At 33.3% G+C, this 18,764-nt stretch overlaps 1 protein-coding gene across 1 annotated transcript; it reads left to right on the top strand.

Moving 5' to 3' along the window:
• Nucleotides 1–1,156: 1,156 nt before the first annotated feature.
• On the top strand, nt 1,157–2,068 carry LOC119071327. The gene is made up of 2 exons (XM_037176212.1): nt 1,157–1,303; nt 1,368–2,068. The coding sequence occupies exons 1-2, from the start codon at nt 1,301–1,303 to the stop codon at nt 1,854–1,856; spliced, it is 492 nt and encodes a 163-aa protein (XP_037032107.1). The 5' UTR covers nt 1,157–1,300; the 3' UTR covers nt 1,857–2,068.
• Nucleotides 2,069–18,764: the final 16,696 nt, after the last annotated feature.

The following is an 18,764-nucleotide window of genomic DNA, read 5'->3' as shown; positions in this document are numbered from 1 at the left end:
GAAATATTATCTTCATTGAATTTACTTCATTATAGAAATTCAGATGCATTTCAATCTGTAATGTGACATGTGCAAGTTATATTAATTAATTGTCTGTAACAATGACGGATCTATTTTCCCTAAAATGATCACACACATGCAACCATTTGTATGCATTCAGTACTCGAAAGAGGAGTGTTTTAATGGTCAAAAGTATAGGCCGTACATCTAATGTACAGCACTTCGAAATATCACGAATTCTAATCTCATTTCTCTTTCTCCCTCTTATTTTTCCAAAATTTTTGACGTATCGTGATCCTTGCTAATAGTGTTGCCAGCTTACACCTAAAGTGCCACAACACATAATAATGTATACAGTGTTTAAGGATAGCGATTTTTGACCACTTTGTTTAAACTGGTCTCGGGGTCACACGTCAAAATGAGAGAAATCATATACAAATTTAAACTGGGCTCAACTCTCAATTTCTTTTTTCATTGATGAATATTTGACAGCTGACCCCGAGACCAATTAAATTTAACTGGTTTTCGCTCTCCTTAAACACTGTATTCGTAACTGGTCTGGTAGTGTAATAGAGTGTTATGATGAAAGAGAAAGAGATATTTTGACAAGTACCCCAAGGCAAGTTATAATAAACTGGTCGTCGATTCTCTTGCTCTTAACGTACCACGTTGAAAGGGATGTAAATACTTTGACAAGTACCCCAAGGCAAGTTATAATAACTAATCTTCGGTTTTCTCGCTCTGATCATAACAGTCTATTGGCACTTTAGGTGCAAGCTGGCAGCACTATTATCAAAGATCACGATACTTCACAAATATATGGAAAAATGAGTTCACAACTCGTGATGTTTGCTAATGAAAAGTGACACCTTCTACAGCGCATCTCAAGTACCAAAATTAAGTAGTTCCGTAATGTCCATCCTGTGAATTCGGTCGATTTCCGAAGGGTCTTTTGTATTTTTCCCGAATGACCTTTTGGTAGCTAGTCCGTCACTTCAATTATGTACCATACCTTTCAAACCAAGGTCTTATGATGAGGGACTAACATACACACGAGGTATTGTAACAATTGTACATATTCAGCAAGTGTGTGTGACGTTGTATGAACCACAATGTACAATGTCTCATAACAACCACTACCTCTGCACATTCTTTCCGTCCGATAACATTCGACACTGTGGTCGGGACGTGTAGATAGTGAATGAAGGTTGTGTCAAAAACTTTTACGACTTGTTTCTAGTATCCAATATTGGAATCACCGGCGAAATCGTTTTTGAGAAGATTGAATTTGCCACTTACAATGGTAAGAATTTCAGTATTTTTGGATTCAACGACAATTGTCTTTTAACACGATTAAATGTTCGCAGAATGAACATCCGTCCATTAGACCGATTAAAATTGACAGCGTCAAAAAGAAAAATCGAATCGTGAAACGTTTGGTAGTTCATCATTCCACAATTCGTAAGGAAAATAGATTTACTATTCAAGGAGTTGGCGAGTCGTACAGTACAAAATGTGTTAATGAACATTTAAACTACGCCGATGTCACTCCAAATAATACTTCAACAATCACCTCAGGTGCAACTCTACCAAATGTTTCAATTGAAAAACGTCCGCAACAGATTTTCTCCAATGAACAAGAAAAAGAACTCTCTGAATTCGTCCGTGACGCTTCCGATTATTACAATGGCTTGACGTCCAAAGATGTGCGTATCTTGGCTTTCGTCTACGGTGTGTGCAACCAAGTTGATCTTCCGGCCGGTTGGCGAGTTAACCACCAAGCAACGTTTTCGTGGTGTTCCAGATTTACCAAACGATTTCAATTGAGTTTGTTGATCGCCGGTAATAGTAGTTGAAGAGAATTAGATTCAGTTTTGTTACATTCTACGAATAAATAAGAAATGGTAACAATGGAAATAGAGAATTTCTTATGTGGAATTGTTATATAAAATTGTTATCGTCATCATCACTACCACCATCATCATCAGATCATCGTTTTCGTTATCTTTTCGCCAGAAATGTTTGTGAACAATTTACGAACGCAACCACTAATGTGTTAGCTTTCAATAAAACAAAGGTTTATCGGTCTATGACTTTTTCTTCTGTAGACCTGAAGTATAAGGTCACACAACAGTAAGGTCATTGAGAGTCTTAAAGTACACTAGTTGTAGGGAATGAATGTGTGAATGTGAATGGGGGCATAATTTATGACCCTATATTGTCCAATGATTTGTCAAAACTACCGAAATTTTAATAGCGAAGTAGGTTGACCGAGGACTCACATTGAATAATTGAGATGCCGGTTCGCAGGCTCCAATTTCAACTGCTCTATGATTCTGTCAATAAGATATGTCCGCAATAACAACAACTAATTAAATCGGCTTATATGGTTTGCGGCTGTGATAGTATCTACGAGCGACATCTCTCGTTTTCCTGTTGTGTTAAGTGTAATATGGCTTATACATCGTTTGCTTGCATTGTCATTCAGTCAGTTAGATAAAAAGCCCGTAGACGGTATGGGTTGTATTTCTACAATAGTGACGTACAAGAGCTGTGTTTAAAAGAATCATTATGCTATTTATAATGAAATCGAATATGCTATTGGCACCGGGTGCCAATAGTCTCTTTATAATACTGTGGCTAATGGCACCAGGTGCCAATAGTCTCTTTATTATACTAATGCTAATCGCACCCGGTCCCATTAGCCAAAGTATTATAAACAGACTAGTGGCACCCGGTGCCATTAGCCATAGTATTATAAAGAGACTATTGGCACCTGGAAAAATTATAATTTTAATAAAAAATCTGGATATTTTGAAAATTAAACTTGTTTTGTAAAAAGATGAACTCCCTAGGATTGTGTACAAAACAAATTTAATTTTCAAAATATCCGGATTTTTTTATTCAAAGTTTTCCGGGTGCCAATGGACTCTTTATAATATTTTGGCTAATGGCACCGGGTGCGATTAGCATTAGTATAATAAAGAGACTATTGGCACCCGGTGCCATTAGCCACAGTATTATTAAGAGACTATTGGCACCCGGTGCCAATAGTCTCTTTCTAATGAAATACTGGTCCCACTTCTTCGAAATCAGGTTTTGTTTTGATGAAATTAATGAAAAACACAATTTTTCTATCATTCTTGACATTTTGTTTGCACACTATTTCTATGGTGACCGACTTCTATTTCTATTGTCATTAAGGATAACCACAATGACATTAAGAATAATCCGTAAGCGTTTCATTCGAATGAAACGAGATGGCGACATAGTCCTTGGTATGTATTAAAACTGAAGACTCGGAAGCACTTTGATCAGAAAGACGTAAACAGACTAAATATTTATATGAGGGCAAATGTGAAAAGCAAAATGGATATTTTCATAGAGACTTCAGATAAATGGAATGGAAAGTGATATAGTTTCTCTAACATAACATGTTTTTTTTTGCATTCTTCAGTAACAGTTGGTATGAGGGTGTATGTTAGAATTGAACACAGAGTAGCAGTAAGAAGGTAATTTAGCAAAGAGTGATCATAGTTATATTTTACTATATTGCGTGCTTAAATGAAACATAAAATCAAAATCTTCCAGAGTCTTGTGTCAACCATGCCCTTAAATTGAAGAAAAAATGACATAGATGTATCCGCTCATTCAACTTACACGAACAAATGCTTAATCTTTCCCAACAAAGTAACTATAAAACTCTCTGGGTTCTTTTTTGTTGTTGTTGTTGTCTGATTTCATCCCTTCATCATCATGTTTGGTTTTTATAGCGTCATAATGTTTATCGTTTATTTATCGTTTGTAATTTTTTTACTTAACTCAGTTTTTCTGTCTCTTTTTCCACAATCTAATGTCTTACACGTATTTTGTTTGTTGTTTTTCTTTGTTGAAGTGATATTGGTTTTATTGATTGCCAAAGTTGTTTTTTTTTCTTCGATGAACGCTTCAACATAAATCACATAAAAATATTTTTGTTCTTTATAGTTGCTATATAGCTGTGAGACGTCTCTACGGACGTCTTCCGTTCAGTTATTTTTGATGTTTGTGTAACAATGTCCTTTGATTTATTGTCATTAGCAGAGGGGATATAAGCAATCGGAAAATGATGGAAACCATAAAAATATTAGAAAATCCTTCGAATCAAAGAGAGTAGTCAAATGCAATATTCAGGATTCGTGCATAACCATCCACTTCCACACTACTCCAGAAAGTGTCAATACCACACTCCACACTAACCAGGAAATTCTTTTCTTGGAATAACAATTATTCATAAAAGCATTATGTATACGTGTCGGAAGTCCTTGAGAGGATATACAGTTTTGTAACATAAGCAATTGTCGATAAAAAATCGTTGTTAAGGTCCTTTCTGAAGTGATTATTTTACTGGAACATCTTCCATTTTTAGGTTTTATTTTAAATTTGATCAATAATAAGAGGGATACGGGAAATGGTATGAAATCGTATGACTCAACATTATTTCAGTTTCATTCATTTTGTGTGAGAAGAATACATTCATCCCGAGGAAAGCACTTGGCAAGTGCCTACTCTACAGAAAAGACATCTGTAAGCTATATGTAGCTAAGACTGTAAACTGTAAATCACATATTTTGATCAAGTGTGATTTCAATTTCCGAGATAAGATTCTTAGCGATCACTTCTCTCTCTTAATAGCGAATTGAAATCAATTCTTTATTATTTTTTTTTGGATCACAAACAACACACTTGAAGCATGAGTGGTACTCTAAATATGGTACTGAAACTTCATAATGTGTATCACGACTGTTGAAACCATTTGATAGAAAATAAGTACTCTGTTTGGCAGCTTGCAACTGTCATCACTTTGGACTTGCTTAAAAGGCGATGGATAAAATCTCATTTTCATTATAATAACATTTAGTAGCGATAACTTTAATTTTATGAATTCGATGAATTATCTACCTTTTGGCGAGACATTCGACCACTGTTTTGATGTGAGAGAAAATGAAGTACATCTTTCGACGTTTGAACACTATAAACATGAATAACTTTAGCGAATCATAATTGAAAATGAAATTTTATTTCCTCACCTCACTAAACTTGCTAACTTGTTAACCACAAAGCGAAATAATATAAAGTTAGGTTTTGCACATGTGAACGAATGAAAGTTTTTCAAGTCTTCATAAACCACTCATCCCCATGTGAATAGGGATTTTCTTATTCTTCTATAGATACGAAGTACTTTTTGCTTCTTCGGATTGACTTTCAATTCCGTCTCAATTTTTATGATGAGGCCTTCAGCCTTTCAACAACACAAAAAATTAAGCCAAACAAAGCTCTACATACTCGAAAAACATGAAATGTGCAAAACTTTTCGCTATTTCAACCGATAAATATTTGAGAGTTGACAACGCAAACGAGTTACAACTTAATTATATGCAAATATTTCTGAACTGAGAAAAGACAGACAGAAGTCTTAATAGAGAAAACATAAAAAAAACTTTTATTTCAACATCCAATTTTTTTTTCATTCCAATTTAATTATATTGTTCAGTTTCCTTGCTAATGTGGATGAAAAATAGCAAAATATCGTAGATATTATATGTCAGCCAAAGTTGTCATCAAGTTTGATTTGAAAAATATATATTAATAGGGGAGATCGTCGTATTTCACATATATAAATGCTGGAGTTGGACCAGGCAACCTTCGAATTTAATGTTCGGGTATAATAAATAACGAGCCAAAAACTTCAGAAAAAGTTCGTCTTTTTCAATAAAATTGAATTTGTTTTAAACAGTTTATTATCGATGTGGGTGAGCAGACATAGAAATTTAATTAATTTTGATGATGAAATTTTTCTCTGATATGTTAGGGACGTTTTTATGAAAACAGAAAATGACGATATTACCTACAATAAAATTTGACTTTGAAGAAGGCACAGAAAAACATTACTCTAGACAATTTAAACCCTTTGTCGGGACAGCAGTTGACAATGATGGAAATAATATTTATTTTACAATTTAAGATGAATACCCACCAGAATATTCAAAGCAAGAAACTAATCGTTAATAAAATGTCTCATTTCTTTGCGTGATATCAGAGTTTTTAAAGTCATCGAAGTTCGAAGTCAATTAAGAGCGCTCACCCCTTGGCAATTTTCTAGCCTACATTTGTGCGTAAAAATATTCGTTTTTTGATGATTTCTCTGAACCAAGATCTGTTTTTGAAAAAGTAAAACCATTAAGCATGCAAAAATGTGTTACTTTTAAGGGAAAAATTGGTTTGTGGTCGATAACTTAACCCACTTGGAGAAACCTTTGCAAAACACATAAATTTACACATTTGCAAAGGTTTCTCCAAGTGGAATAAGTTATCATACACAAACCAATTTTTCTCTTAAAACTAACACATTTTAGCGTGCTTTAATGGTTTCACTTTTTCAAAAAAAGATTTTGGTTCAGAGAAATCATCAAAAAACGAATATTTTTGCGCACAAATGTAGGCTAGAAAATTGCCAAGGGGTGATCGCTCTTATCTGTTTCTTAGTTTATGATATTTTGGCGCAAAATTTGAGTTCGCTAAAGTGTTTTCAAATTCTGCGCCAAAATACCATAAACTGGAAACACTTAATAGACTGGGAACATCGACGACTTTTAAAACTCTAAAAAATCTCAAATATGTTCAAAACTTTCTAGTCTTTCAGTGATTATCAGTGAAAATCAACAAAGGTTAGCTTCTTATAGCTTCTTCATTGGATGATGCGAAAGTAATTCATTTCATTTAAAAGCTCTATACCTGTTGAAAAACAATTACCGGAGCAAGATGATATGCTTAAATTCACACAAATGATTTTGCGAGTAGCTGAATGTTCTTTCCAAATTAATAAATCCCGTGACAACATCCAATGTTTATTGTCTGTCCCATTCGAAAGATGGTGATCACAAAAGAATTCACGTAAAATGAACCGAAAATATTCTTCATGTAATGGGTCATTTTTGCAGAGAGCCAACAGCAATTTAATTGTCAACTTTCGCACGGGGCCGGCAATATAATCTATTACTTCATTGCCTTTGATAAAATAGGACAACTCAGGTGACAGTAATTATTTTTTGATCGTTGCCGACAACGGACAACATTGGCTTAGCAGTATTAAAATTACTTATTGCTTAAACAGCGTTGCTGTATTGTAATGGGTAAAATTTCGCAGGAGAAGATTACATTTCAGAGATCCGGAATTTCCATTTACTTATTACATCCTTTTCAATGATGTGTTCATCTGTAAATTACAATGGAATCTACACAGTTAGCAGCCCGAAACTAAGGCAAAACAAATGTGTGCATTTGCGTTGCTTCCGCTCATCTTTCCGTATTCATAAAAATCTACCCAATAATTACTTTTGCCAACTGTGAATAATTATAATTCCAAATGTATATGCTGAAAAGTGCAGACCTCGACTTCCCTTTATGATGTGCATAATTGTGTATGCAGTCAAAAGAGTAAGCAAGACATAAATTATTATAAATTTCTAACATGAACAGATCGTCAACAATTTAAATAATGGGAATTTCCAAAATATGAAAATGGTTTTCGGTAACTTTGAACGTTTGAAAATGGACATCGGTTTCAGTTTATTCGCTTATTTTACTAAAATATTTAGTTTCTCGACTGTAATATTAATTGCACAGTTACACCTCAGTTGAGCATACCTGAAATTGAAATGGGTATCGTAGAATCGTAATTGAAATTTATTCCATTGAATTGAAAATTCATCTGCTTCATTGTGGTAGAAACATTGACCAGCTTTATCGTCTTCGTCATGCTTTTCTCAATCACTAGTGTAGTAATTCACGTTGCCATTGACACCATTTAATATGAACGGAAAGTGGTGATTAAAGTATGAATAACGTTGTGTGTTTCAACCCGAGAAAATATTGTTGTGTGTTTTACGAGAACTTATTTCATGGTGATGTTAATTTGTAAGCTTGAGAGAAGCTTGTCAAGGAATGGCATATTTCGCAAATATTTGTTTTGAAATTGAAACTTTTTCAAAAATGGAACGGCATTACGTAATTGAAGATCTTATTTTAAAATCCACAGAATCATATTCTCATGAACAACGATTTACATTACCTTCTATTGGTAACATCAGGATGTTGGTGCCATGGAGTGATTTACAGTACTCATTGCCATTTGCAGTACATCTAATATTTCTCAAATCAACAAACGGCTAAGATATCCATTTTCATTTTTTCCATTAAAAATAAAATCCATAAACGTTTCAATTACTGCCACTCCAACCAACATTTACCAAAATTTCTTTGCTTAACGTTACATCTGTCATCGGTAACGACATCAGTAATAAATAAGAAGCTTTGATGCAAGAGAATGTTCAAAAAATGAAGTAAAAGATTTAAATCAATCACTAGGAAATATTTGGATCAAATGAAGTAATAGATCCGATAGTAAAACTGCTTTTTATGTGTAAAGTGTTGATACAAAATCTTTTACTTCATTCGTCTTAACATTTGATCTTGCTAAAAATACCAAAATACAATATTAACCGGAGGTCATCCTTTATTGCTATTGTTGTGACTATCCTTTTAAAAATGTAATATTTGATGTACTTAGTACTTTAGTACTTACTGCAAAGTTCTTAGAACTATCCATAAACGGGAAGCATGACGATGTACAAAGTAAAGCAGCTAAAGGCGTTGCAGCAAAAGATGATGAAAAATCTTTTACCTCTTGCTACATGAAAGGACAGTGGCTTGAACAAGCACCTTAGGAAAAGGATAATCTCGAATACATCTGTGTGTATCTGAGGGTTGGAAGACGAAATAGGCATCATATGCGATTTCCACAAATTTTACCAACCGAGACGTGGATTTCTAAGTGATACCATCGGAAGTCTTTAAGTTGGAGGCTGCCATGCTAGACAGGTTCCTAGTTAAAACAGGAATGATTTACATGAGAAACGGATAAGAAGCAAAGGGTCGTTAAATCTGTTTTTCAGGATCAGGCTCGCCTGGTGGTCCTAAAATGATAAAAAAGGATAGTAACCTGAGGGTCATTCTTTTTGCTGTCATTGTCGATAACAGATGAATGCCCATTAAAGCATCCAGGTCGATGTATATGAAAGCAAAACATGCCCGCATACCTTTTAAATTGTACAGCAACAAAAAAAGTCAGACTTATACATGAATTTTTAAATAAAATGACTGAAACACGGTGTGTGTGAATATTATTTAACAGCAAACGTAAGCCGAGATTAATTTATCATTTTTATTATTCGGAAAAATCAAATAAAAGTCTGAATTGTTACCAACTGCAATCGGGTGCGAATTGGAAGTCATATACACCAGTTCTGCGAATTTGGATTATATATGGACCGTTTAAAGGACGATAATTTGATTGTAAATCTCAAATTGAACCGATTTTCATCATCCACAATCCACATTAATGATTTTGTTATCATTGATATTTTAGCGTCGTTTCGTGATAGACACTGCATGCAGTACGAAATCTTTAGGACACTCACAAGGGAGATTAGTCACTGCTGTTTTGTACCATAGTTTAATAACTCTTCAAAAATATGTTTCAGTTAAGGGTATGAAACAGAAATGAAAATAAATAACGAAGAGGAGGTGTTTTTTACCCAGTAAATATGGCAATTTTAAATACATCGACTGGATTTGGCACATTTATTTTGTCCCGTTTTGTTACAAAACATTGGAGAAAATAAAATAAAAGCGCAGTTATAACTAAATATCACAAAACTTTGTGTTTTTTTTTGTGTGTGTGTGCATATTTCGGTTATTTATTGCACCTATAAACCGTAGAGAAAATTTTGGTGTAAAATTTGCCAAATGGAGCATATACAATGTGTTGGCACACATTTTTACTTCATAGCCTGTATAGACAGTTGGGAAATATTTTTGTTAATAACTTTGTTATATTCATTGAAAATAAAAGGCTAATAATTTCACATTTTTACCAGAAAAATTTCCATTCTCGGTTATAAATTCGTTGTGAACATTTTATTCGCAGAACAGGAAAAAGTCGTGAAATAAATTAGTGAACAATTGAATTCCAGATGCAGCAGATGTACAGATATGCATATGTATACGTGAGATGAGTTATACAGGACAGTATCACATTCTTTCGTAGATGTTGCAAACAATTTGTAAAATTGTGCGCTGAGTGTTTCGACCTTCTTGCCATTTCGATGATCAATGCATCAATTTAAAAAAAAGGACACTAATGGGAGGAAGAAAGAATAATGCCTGGACCACTGCGACATAATAAACTATAAAAGAACGATTCGTTCGGATTAAAACTACAGTCACGCACGTTACATCCATAATTACGAGTATAAAGATCGAATTTTGGAACGTTATGTTTGCTTAAAAAACGAACAAATTTAGCAGGACAAATGAATCGGCAAATTCTACAAAATTATTCGGAATAGCTATTTATCTACCAAGGTTTATATGAAGGTTTTATAACATACTGCATGTCCGAGGTTGTCACGACCAACACGTGGTAAATATAATCTTTTTGATGATGGAAAGAAGGAATTCGAGGCTTGGTTCGCTTGAAAGAGGAGAGTTCCGTTGTTCTTTTTTTTTCTGGGAAAGGTTCACATCAGGCTTGCTTCGATTTCGTTTGAAAATATGGTAAGAGAAAATTCGAAGATAAAACAAAAGAAAAAGGCTTTGTTGTGTATACCCTACCATTATGTATTCTTGCGGGGCTAAACTTTGGGTTCATATACCATTTCACAAAAAAAGAAGATTTTTCATCCGTTCGGCGTGAATAACCTTACTTTCTTCACTCAAATGCAATTCGAAGATTGCGTTTTGTTGACGCTTTCCCTGATTACAGATCAGGTGTGAAAATTTCCCATTTGCAACTGTCACTTTGTCAAAACAAATACAATAGTGAAACAAATTGACGTGTTTGTTTCATAGATAAAAACGGTTATTCACGCCCCGCACGGATGAAATATTATGTGAAAGTTTGCGGCCATAAGTCGCTCTCACGTTGGTAAACAAATACACATTTCAGGTGTGCATAGTGATTTCCCATATTTTCTCTGAGAAAATTGAGTTCTGTTTACTTTCTCTTCCGTCTGAAGAGATTAGAACTTTTCTCACTCGAACTGTCACTTTGTCTGGCCACAAATATCACTCTTGTTGGAATTTCCCATTTTCTCTTGTCGGTAAACAAATAACTATTCTTATCTGTGACTGCTATATAACATTCAGGGTATTTGCTTGGTAGAAAAAGGACCATATTTAACAGCATCAACCAATTTGTATATGTGTATATGTATAAAATGTTGGATAAAAAGGATAAAAATCTAAATGTTTAATATCAGTAACTTTAGCTTGTTTCCTTAAAAAAAAATCGAATTCTCAAGTTCATTCTACGTATCATCAAGAATAATTTAAGAAATTTTCGACAAGCTAATAAATATCAGTTATTAATTACATTCTCTAAAATTCATAAAGCAAAATGTATACCAAGTATACTTTGACGTAATTTTTCAGAGCTTTTCCTTCAGAAATCATAAAATATTTTTTCCTCATAGTAAGTATGTTTAACGTTTATGGCATGTTACGCCATTACATGTACGTACGCACTGCACTTAAAAGAGAATTTTAATTTAATTTTTCTTTCAACTTTAAAATATGATTACATGAGATGATGCTGACATCAAACAAAAAGACAACTTTGCCATCCATTAAAGATAATGATACACGAAAATAAAAATAACATTCTTCTGGAACATGTTTAACATTGTTTGACTCTCTCTCTCTCTTCCACCCCCCATTTAAGGCTTGATTTCCATTTACCAAGTACTCCTGTGAGAGACAAAATTGATTTTTTTTCAATTTTTGCTTTGTTTACTTGACAGCTTGCTCTCTTCACAGCTCTCTTACGGAGTACTTTTTGTTGAGTGGAAACCATACTTAATAATTGCTTTCCATTTACCAAAACAGTACTCTGTGTGAGAGATAATTTTGTCGCTCACACGGAGGACATTTTTGGTAAGTGGAAATCAAGCATTAAGTTTAACATAAAAACGCCAAGGAGAGAGATGTATGTGCTCAATTTCCATGCATGGCTGCTAAACAACATTTTCGATAAATTGCCAACATGAGTTGAAAGTTTAACTCACAAAACATTGTCTTTCACTCTGTGATTTGTTATACAAAACACATCACATTCATATACATGGCATTCTAGTTGATGGATTCGTCATAAATTTTCTAAACTTATGCTGTGTGCGGCAGCGGTTCAAACCCCAAGCCAAGAACTTTTAGATTTCAATATCATATATCGCAGCATTATATGATTCTCTCAAAAATGTACTTTATGTTTCGTTGTAATGTGTATGGGGAGTTTTCGTTTTTTTTTGTTGAATACAGGCGGTTCATGTTCGGTGAATTTGAAATTTGACTATACGATCTCTCGCAGGGGCCTATTTTTTCCACAAAGCAATGTCGGGCTCTGTAACTCTAATACGGAATGTCAATGTATGTTATGTGTGTATGTGAAAATATGGGGAAAAATACGAAGAAAATGTTTGCAATTTCACTTGATAAAAAATAAAGTTAAGGGAATTCTGTTGACAGGAAATATGTGAACATTTTGTTAATGTAACTGCGTGTTGGATGTTATGTGGGTGAGGTAATGGTGTCATTTTGCATCAAAATAAAAATTTGTTTAGATATTCATTTTGAGTCGGGCATATATGATGTGATATATGACAACATATATATCACACTATACCAACAGCTGTTGGTATGAATTGCTCTGCCGCAATTCTATTTACAATCCATTCGAAGAAAATTTCGAAGAAGATTTTTGTCATTTACCTCTTAACGGCTGTAAGAGAATTGAGCAATAAAAACCAATTTGAAATGAACGAACATCTTATGTACAAAAGATTACCGAGTAAATTGCTTTTCATTTTGTGTCGCACTTTCGTACTAAAAAGAACATTTACGATACATTGAATTGACAAAGCTCGAATAAGACATTTTGGTCATTTACACGAGTTAACAGGTTTTAGCAGAAATTCGTCATGAGAGAGAGATTTTTTTCGACAGAAACTAAACCGAACATGAAAGATAAAATATATCCAGCAAAATACCGGTTCTGTGAAAAATACCGGTTTCGTGAAAAAAAAATTCGGCAATAATCCTTCGAGTGGTCGTCACTGCATTTCCAACGAAATACAATAAAATCAATGGTTCCCTGATTTTGTTTTTTTTTTCGTCAAGTTGAATTTCAGTGTAGAAATTACCAGCTGGTCTACTTCTTTAATTAAATTAATTAAAATTTGATATTGTTTAAAAAAAAAAACCTTGGAACGAACAATTCGTATGATCTGGAATTTCCAATGGTATCACAGAGATCGGTTAAATTTGCATTTAAAATGTTTGTCGATTTATTTGACTGGGTTTGCGTTGGGTAACCAAAATTCCAGATCATAAGAATTGTTCGGTTCATTCCAAGTTTTTTTTTTCAATGAGAATCAGATTTTGATTAAATTAATTGGAGAACTAGACGCAAATGCGACTTTAATTCGCCACCCACCGGTTCAAAAAATATATCGGTACATGTTGTGGTATTGTCGGTAATGAGCTGAAAGGTATTACCGGTGAAATGAAAATATATTTTTTAACTCGGCTATTGCAATCTTTTATTCAAATTTTATGCGACGTGTTTTAACTGCAATCATGAAATATCTGTGTAGGAGAGTGTAATGAGTCTTCAACCCGTTTGTGGAAATTTCCAATAAAATCTGTTTGTTTATTGGAAATTTCCGCTTAATATTTCTACACTATTGCAGGTACAAAATTAGAGAAAAATTAAATTTTCTAACGCAGATCCCTAAGTGAAAGTAAATTCCAGTAATATCTGGTTTAGGTGTGAATCTGATTTTTATTTATTGCTGTCGTTTCGTTGAAGGAAGAATTTTTCGTCTTTTTTTATGATAAACGTATTTTGTTTATGTATTAGTCGTATGTTGGTATATGTAGAACAATATACATCCAATTAGTAGATTCAGTTGAAAAGAAAAACAAATTTGATTTGAAATTTTTCGGTTTATTGATTTCATCATTTGCATAGATTTTTCGACCTATTATTAATCTTAGTTCAATAGATTAGAGAAAACCTTCCAAGAATTTTTTTTTCTGCATTTCTCTCTGACCCAGGGCATATAATTCATGTCTCAAAATTCTTAAAACGCTCAGTTTCTTGAAATTCTCAAAAATAAAATTTCAAGCATTTTGAAGAAGCTTTGAGAATTTTATTTCTTAAAAGTAGGCACTCTCTCTGACCTATAAGAACCTGGGATTATTTCCAATTTATCTCTTCAAAAAATTACATATTTCTCTGTTGAACATATTCAAATTAACTATGGGCCGACTATTCCGTTCTACATGATTTCAAATACAATGTATGTCCGAAAAGGTCGGCCATTAGTAACTGAATTATTGACGATCGTTTTGTGCACGCAAAACAAAACAAATTTTCCACGAAATTGAAATTGATTTTTTTTTTTTCGTCTTAAAGTCACTTGTTACGCGCCATTTTAACTGCTGTTCATTTAAACGAGAAATCCTCAATTCTATCCGTACTACAGATTTCCAAACAATGCAGTACGGAACAAAGTGAGTGTTTCCAGAGTAAAAGTTAAAAATGAAAAGAAAAATATGACGTCGTAGGGTTCGTTTGTCACATTTTTTTAAAAACAATGAAATAAATAAATTTTGATTTTAACTTTTAACTTTTAGGACAAATTAAAATCAATTCTTTTATGAACACACGTAACTCACTAAAACAATTGCTCGAAAAAAGGTCAAAATATTCCAAATAAATGCAAAGAATCACGAGAGCCACTTCATTATATTCACAATTGCCGTTTGATTGGCTGCTGCTTTGAAATACGAGAATCTTCAGTTTGTTGTCGTACTACAATGATAAAAAAATGCAGTACAAAACAAACTAAGTTTCCAGTAAATCATTTCTAAATCAAACAAATTTAAATACAAAAATGTAAAAAATGTTTAGATGCAAAGAGCTGTGTTATCTAGTCGATGTATTAAGAACAACTGAAAGGATCATACGGTGAGGTCCAACTCAACACATAAGTTGCATTTTTGCTGATTTATTGTTATTCTTTTTTCGGTACATTTACATATTATTCACCTCAGCAGGTACAATATCCTGTACGAGTGTGAGTGCGGCTAAATGTAGTAATTATGTTCTAAACGTTCGAATGCCTACAAGAGAAATATAATTTAAATAGCGAAAAAAATGACAAAAACATTGTTGCCAAATTTTTAGGTGAATGTAATTATGGTCATTCTAAAACCTTCCATCCCTAAGTTCGTTGAAATTTATTTCTAACCTCCAGTCATTATTCTCGTGGTATGTTGCCATTTATCAGGCTAAAGTAAATGGTTCTGCTGAAATGCTTATCGCGGTATAATCATTAAATCTGTTACTTCTTTTGTTTAAAGTATCGTCTGATGATTGGTACCAATTCTTTTACTTCGTTTGTTCCAGCACGTATTTTTTTATTTTTTGTTCCCGATATATCGATAACAGATAATAAAAAAAAAACAAATTTACCGATCTGAGCCGTCACGATTTTTTAAGAACCTACAAAATAGTTATTCATGTATCGAGTGGAAAGTGATTTTTTATGAGTTTTAACTAACAGGTAGCCATGCCATGAAAATATAGTTTTCCCTAAAACTAAATTCAGATATCCAAATCTGCACATTTCCTGATCAAAGAGAAAATAACTTCATTTTTGTGGTGATTAGGTGACGACAGCGACTACAAAAAATAGGAAAATAAATCGGGCTAAAATATGTTGTTCCTGGGAAAATATACTCACGCCCTGCAAACCGAAATTCTGAAAAAGTCTTCGAAACATTAAATAAAAATCAGAAATTAAATGGTACTTCCATGATCTGTTCAAAGTACAGAATGACAAGGAACGATTTGAATTTTTGCAGAAACGGAGTGGTCAAACCCTTTTGTAGGGCATTCCTGTGAAATTATTTTATATTTTGGTCTGGTGGAAGTATAGAGCAATGGCCAGATTGACATATAGGCATTACAACCTATTTTCCAATAGATTCTAAACACACGAAAGATAGTTGTTTTACATCGTTCATATTAATCGTAAAGAAATAAACATGAATTCTCTTCTAGTACCCTTGCCCGATACGCCTTTCGATCCCATCTGCGGCTCTGTCTCATCGTTAGAAGCCTGACATACAATGGTTGTGGTACAATGAGTTTTTTCAACATAAACTTTGGCGTCTTGTGTAACTTATGCCATGAAAATTTCATTCTCCTTTCCTTTATGGAACTTCTGTATACCGCAATATTTCTCCCAGAGCAAAGTTTAATGTGCTATACGCATCTGAAACAAACTGAGCCGACAAATTATTATTAAAATCATATTTGATTTGATATTGTTATTTGATTCACTTGGGGCCATAATAATATTACTTACATCTCGTTATACTGTCATGGTAACAGGAAAAACGCTTGATTTCGTTATAAATTGGTAGGAAAGTGAAATCCATACGATGTTGTTGAATCGAATTTCTTGTAAATATATTCTTCTGATTTTCAATAGCAATTTAATGGGAATCGATCGAACATAAATGTATTGATTAAGTTAATAAGGCTGAAGTGCTTTCAGTCGTTATTGATTGTGCATTTTTAACGGCAGCTCATCACATCCCTTAAGTGTGTTGGTGTCTGATTGAAAAGCAGTAACAGATGTGATATTGATGTACTTGCCGTCTATAAAAGACGCTTAATGCTAAAAGAGACAATGAATGAATGTGCACAACCGTGTTAGCTAAACTCAGTTTAGTCATTGGTAAAATGTATTCTGAACAGATCTGGCCATCATGTGATTAAAACGAACTCACCACATATACCCATCCTTCACTAGGTCGTGCAAACCTTTTAAGAATGGCACGTGAATAACGGAATAAATTCATTGAATCTGCTACTTCAGCTGTTCATAGCATCTTTCAAAATCTTGTACTTCATCTGTTTTAACATTAATTTTACTTAATTTATTTCTACTAAGCTTTTTTCTCTTGTTGTGGTCTATAACTGATGATGATCAATTTTGTTGGATGTACAAACAGACTTTGCAGTACCAGTTATAGGTGATTTTTAGTTCGACTTTACTGATCTTCACTAGAAAACGACTGACCACCGTTTCGATCTGAGAGACGATTTAGGTGCATTTTTTAATGATGTTCATCATCACTATCAACGATCATCAAAATCGTTCTCCATAGATTAAACACTTACCACTAAAATACGTTTCTTTGCAGACAACATTCGATACTGCTGATGCGACAACATTCCTAAATGAATGTTATTATAATTCCACTTAATTTTTGCTTGTTTTCGGTGTTAGCACTTTCGCAAGCATAATATACAAAAGCAAAACAACAACAAAATTAAATCACGTTACAAGTTCTCAAAGGATTTATGAATGTTGTTAATATCAAATGCACAAAATGAAGATCGCTTTAAGAAAATATAAATTTCACCCACTTGATATTATTAAACGTGTAAGATGTAAAACATTGGAGGGACGTATAGATTCAGTGTGTCTGGGTATACAATGTGTACAAAATTACATAATATATTCTAGAAAAGTTTTCTCAACAATGTCTTACAATAAATCCCCCAATTTGTTTACACACAAGAAAGTATCTTAATTAAAATCTTGTTTGGTATACGTGAGATATTCTAGCTATATGCAATTATTCCGGGCTTTTTTTTCGTATGGAAAAGCATTTCGTAAAGCGAAAATGGTTTTATTAAAGAGCGAAACTTATTTTTAGTTTTTGTTCCACACTTTTCGTAGCACTAAAACGTTCAGAGTGTTTAATTCCAACTTAAACTTAAACAAACCTTTTAAACAATATCTGCTCGAACAATACATCCAAACTGTTATACCCATTCTGCAAACATCAATAGAGTTCATGATTTGCATGAAATCTTAAGGTTATGCATCTGATCGAAAATGTTTAATGTCTTCCATTCAGAAGTGGAGTGAACGAGGAACGATTATAATAGTCACATCGAGATAACTACCTATTCAATTGTAGTTTGAAAATACGTGTTGTAAGTGAACACTTAAATTGGTGTACGTGCACTCGATAATTAGACATTTGAATGTGAATGATCATTGCTCAAAGATTTCATACACAGACTACGCTAAAAATGACGAAAACAAACCCTTGCGTATACACCCAAAATTAGCATTAAACTGTGGTAAGGTTAAATGTATGTTAGAACTTCAAAGTTGACGATGATGAGGAAGATGTAATGATCTTATTATTAGCCATCTCTTTTTGACTACAATAATCAACTCACATTGAATAGGTTTAAACCGAGGGGTTGACAACCGATTTTCCAAACGACATTCCTCTGATGAGGAATTCAAGAATTTTCTGATGTTTTCCAAGAATTTTCAGAGGGTTTTTTACTGATTTTGTTTGGATCGGTTCAAAGAGTTTTTTTCAATTTTCAAGGATTTTCTTCTTTTTATTTGATTTTCTTGAGCATTTTAAAGGTTTTTAAATGATTTTGCAGATTTTTGTGAGGTTTCCCTTATGGATTTTCTGTGGATTTTAGAATTTCGTAAAATTTTGAAGGATGTTCTATGAATATCGGTCCCTCAGTTTAAGTAATAAAAATAAGAGATTAA

Source organism: Bradysia coprophila (assembly GCF_014529535.1).
Source record: "Bradysia coprophila strain Holo2 chromosome IV unlocalized genomic scaffold, BU_Bcop_v1 contig_144, whole genome shotgun sequence".
Taxonomy (NCBI): domain Eukaryota; kingdom Metazoa; phylum Arthropoda; class Insecta; order Diptera; family Sciaridae; genus Bradysia; species Bradysia coprophila.
This window is presented reverse-complemented; position numbering and strand designations above follow the sequence as displayed.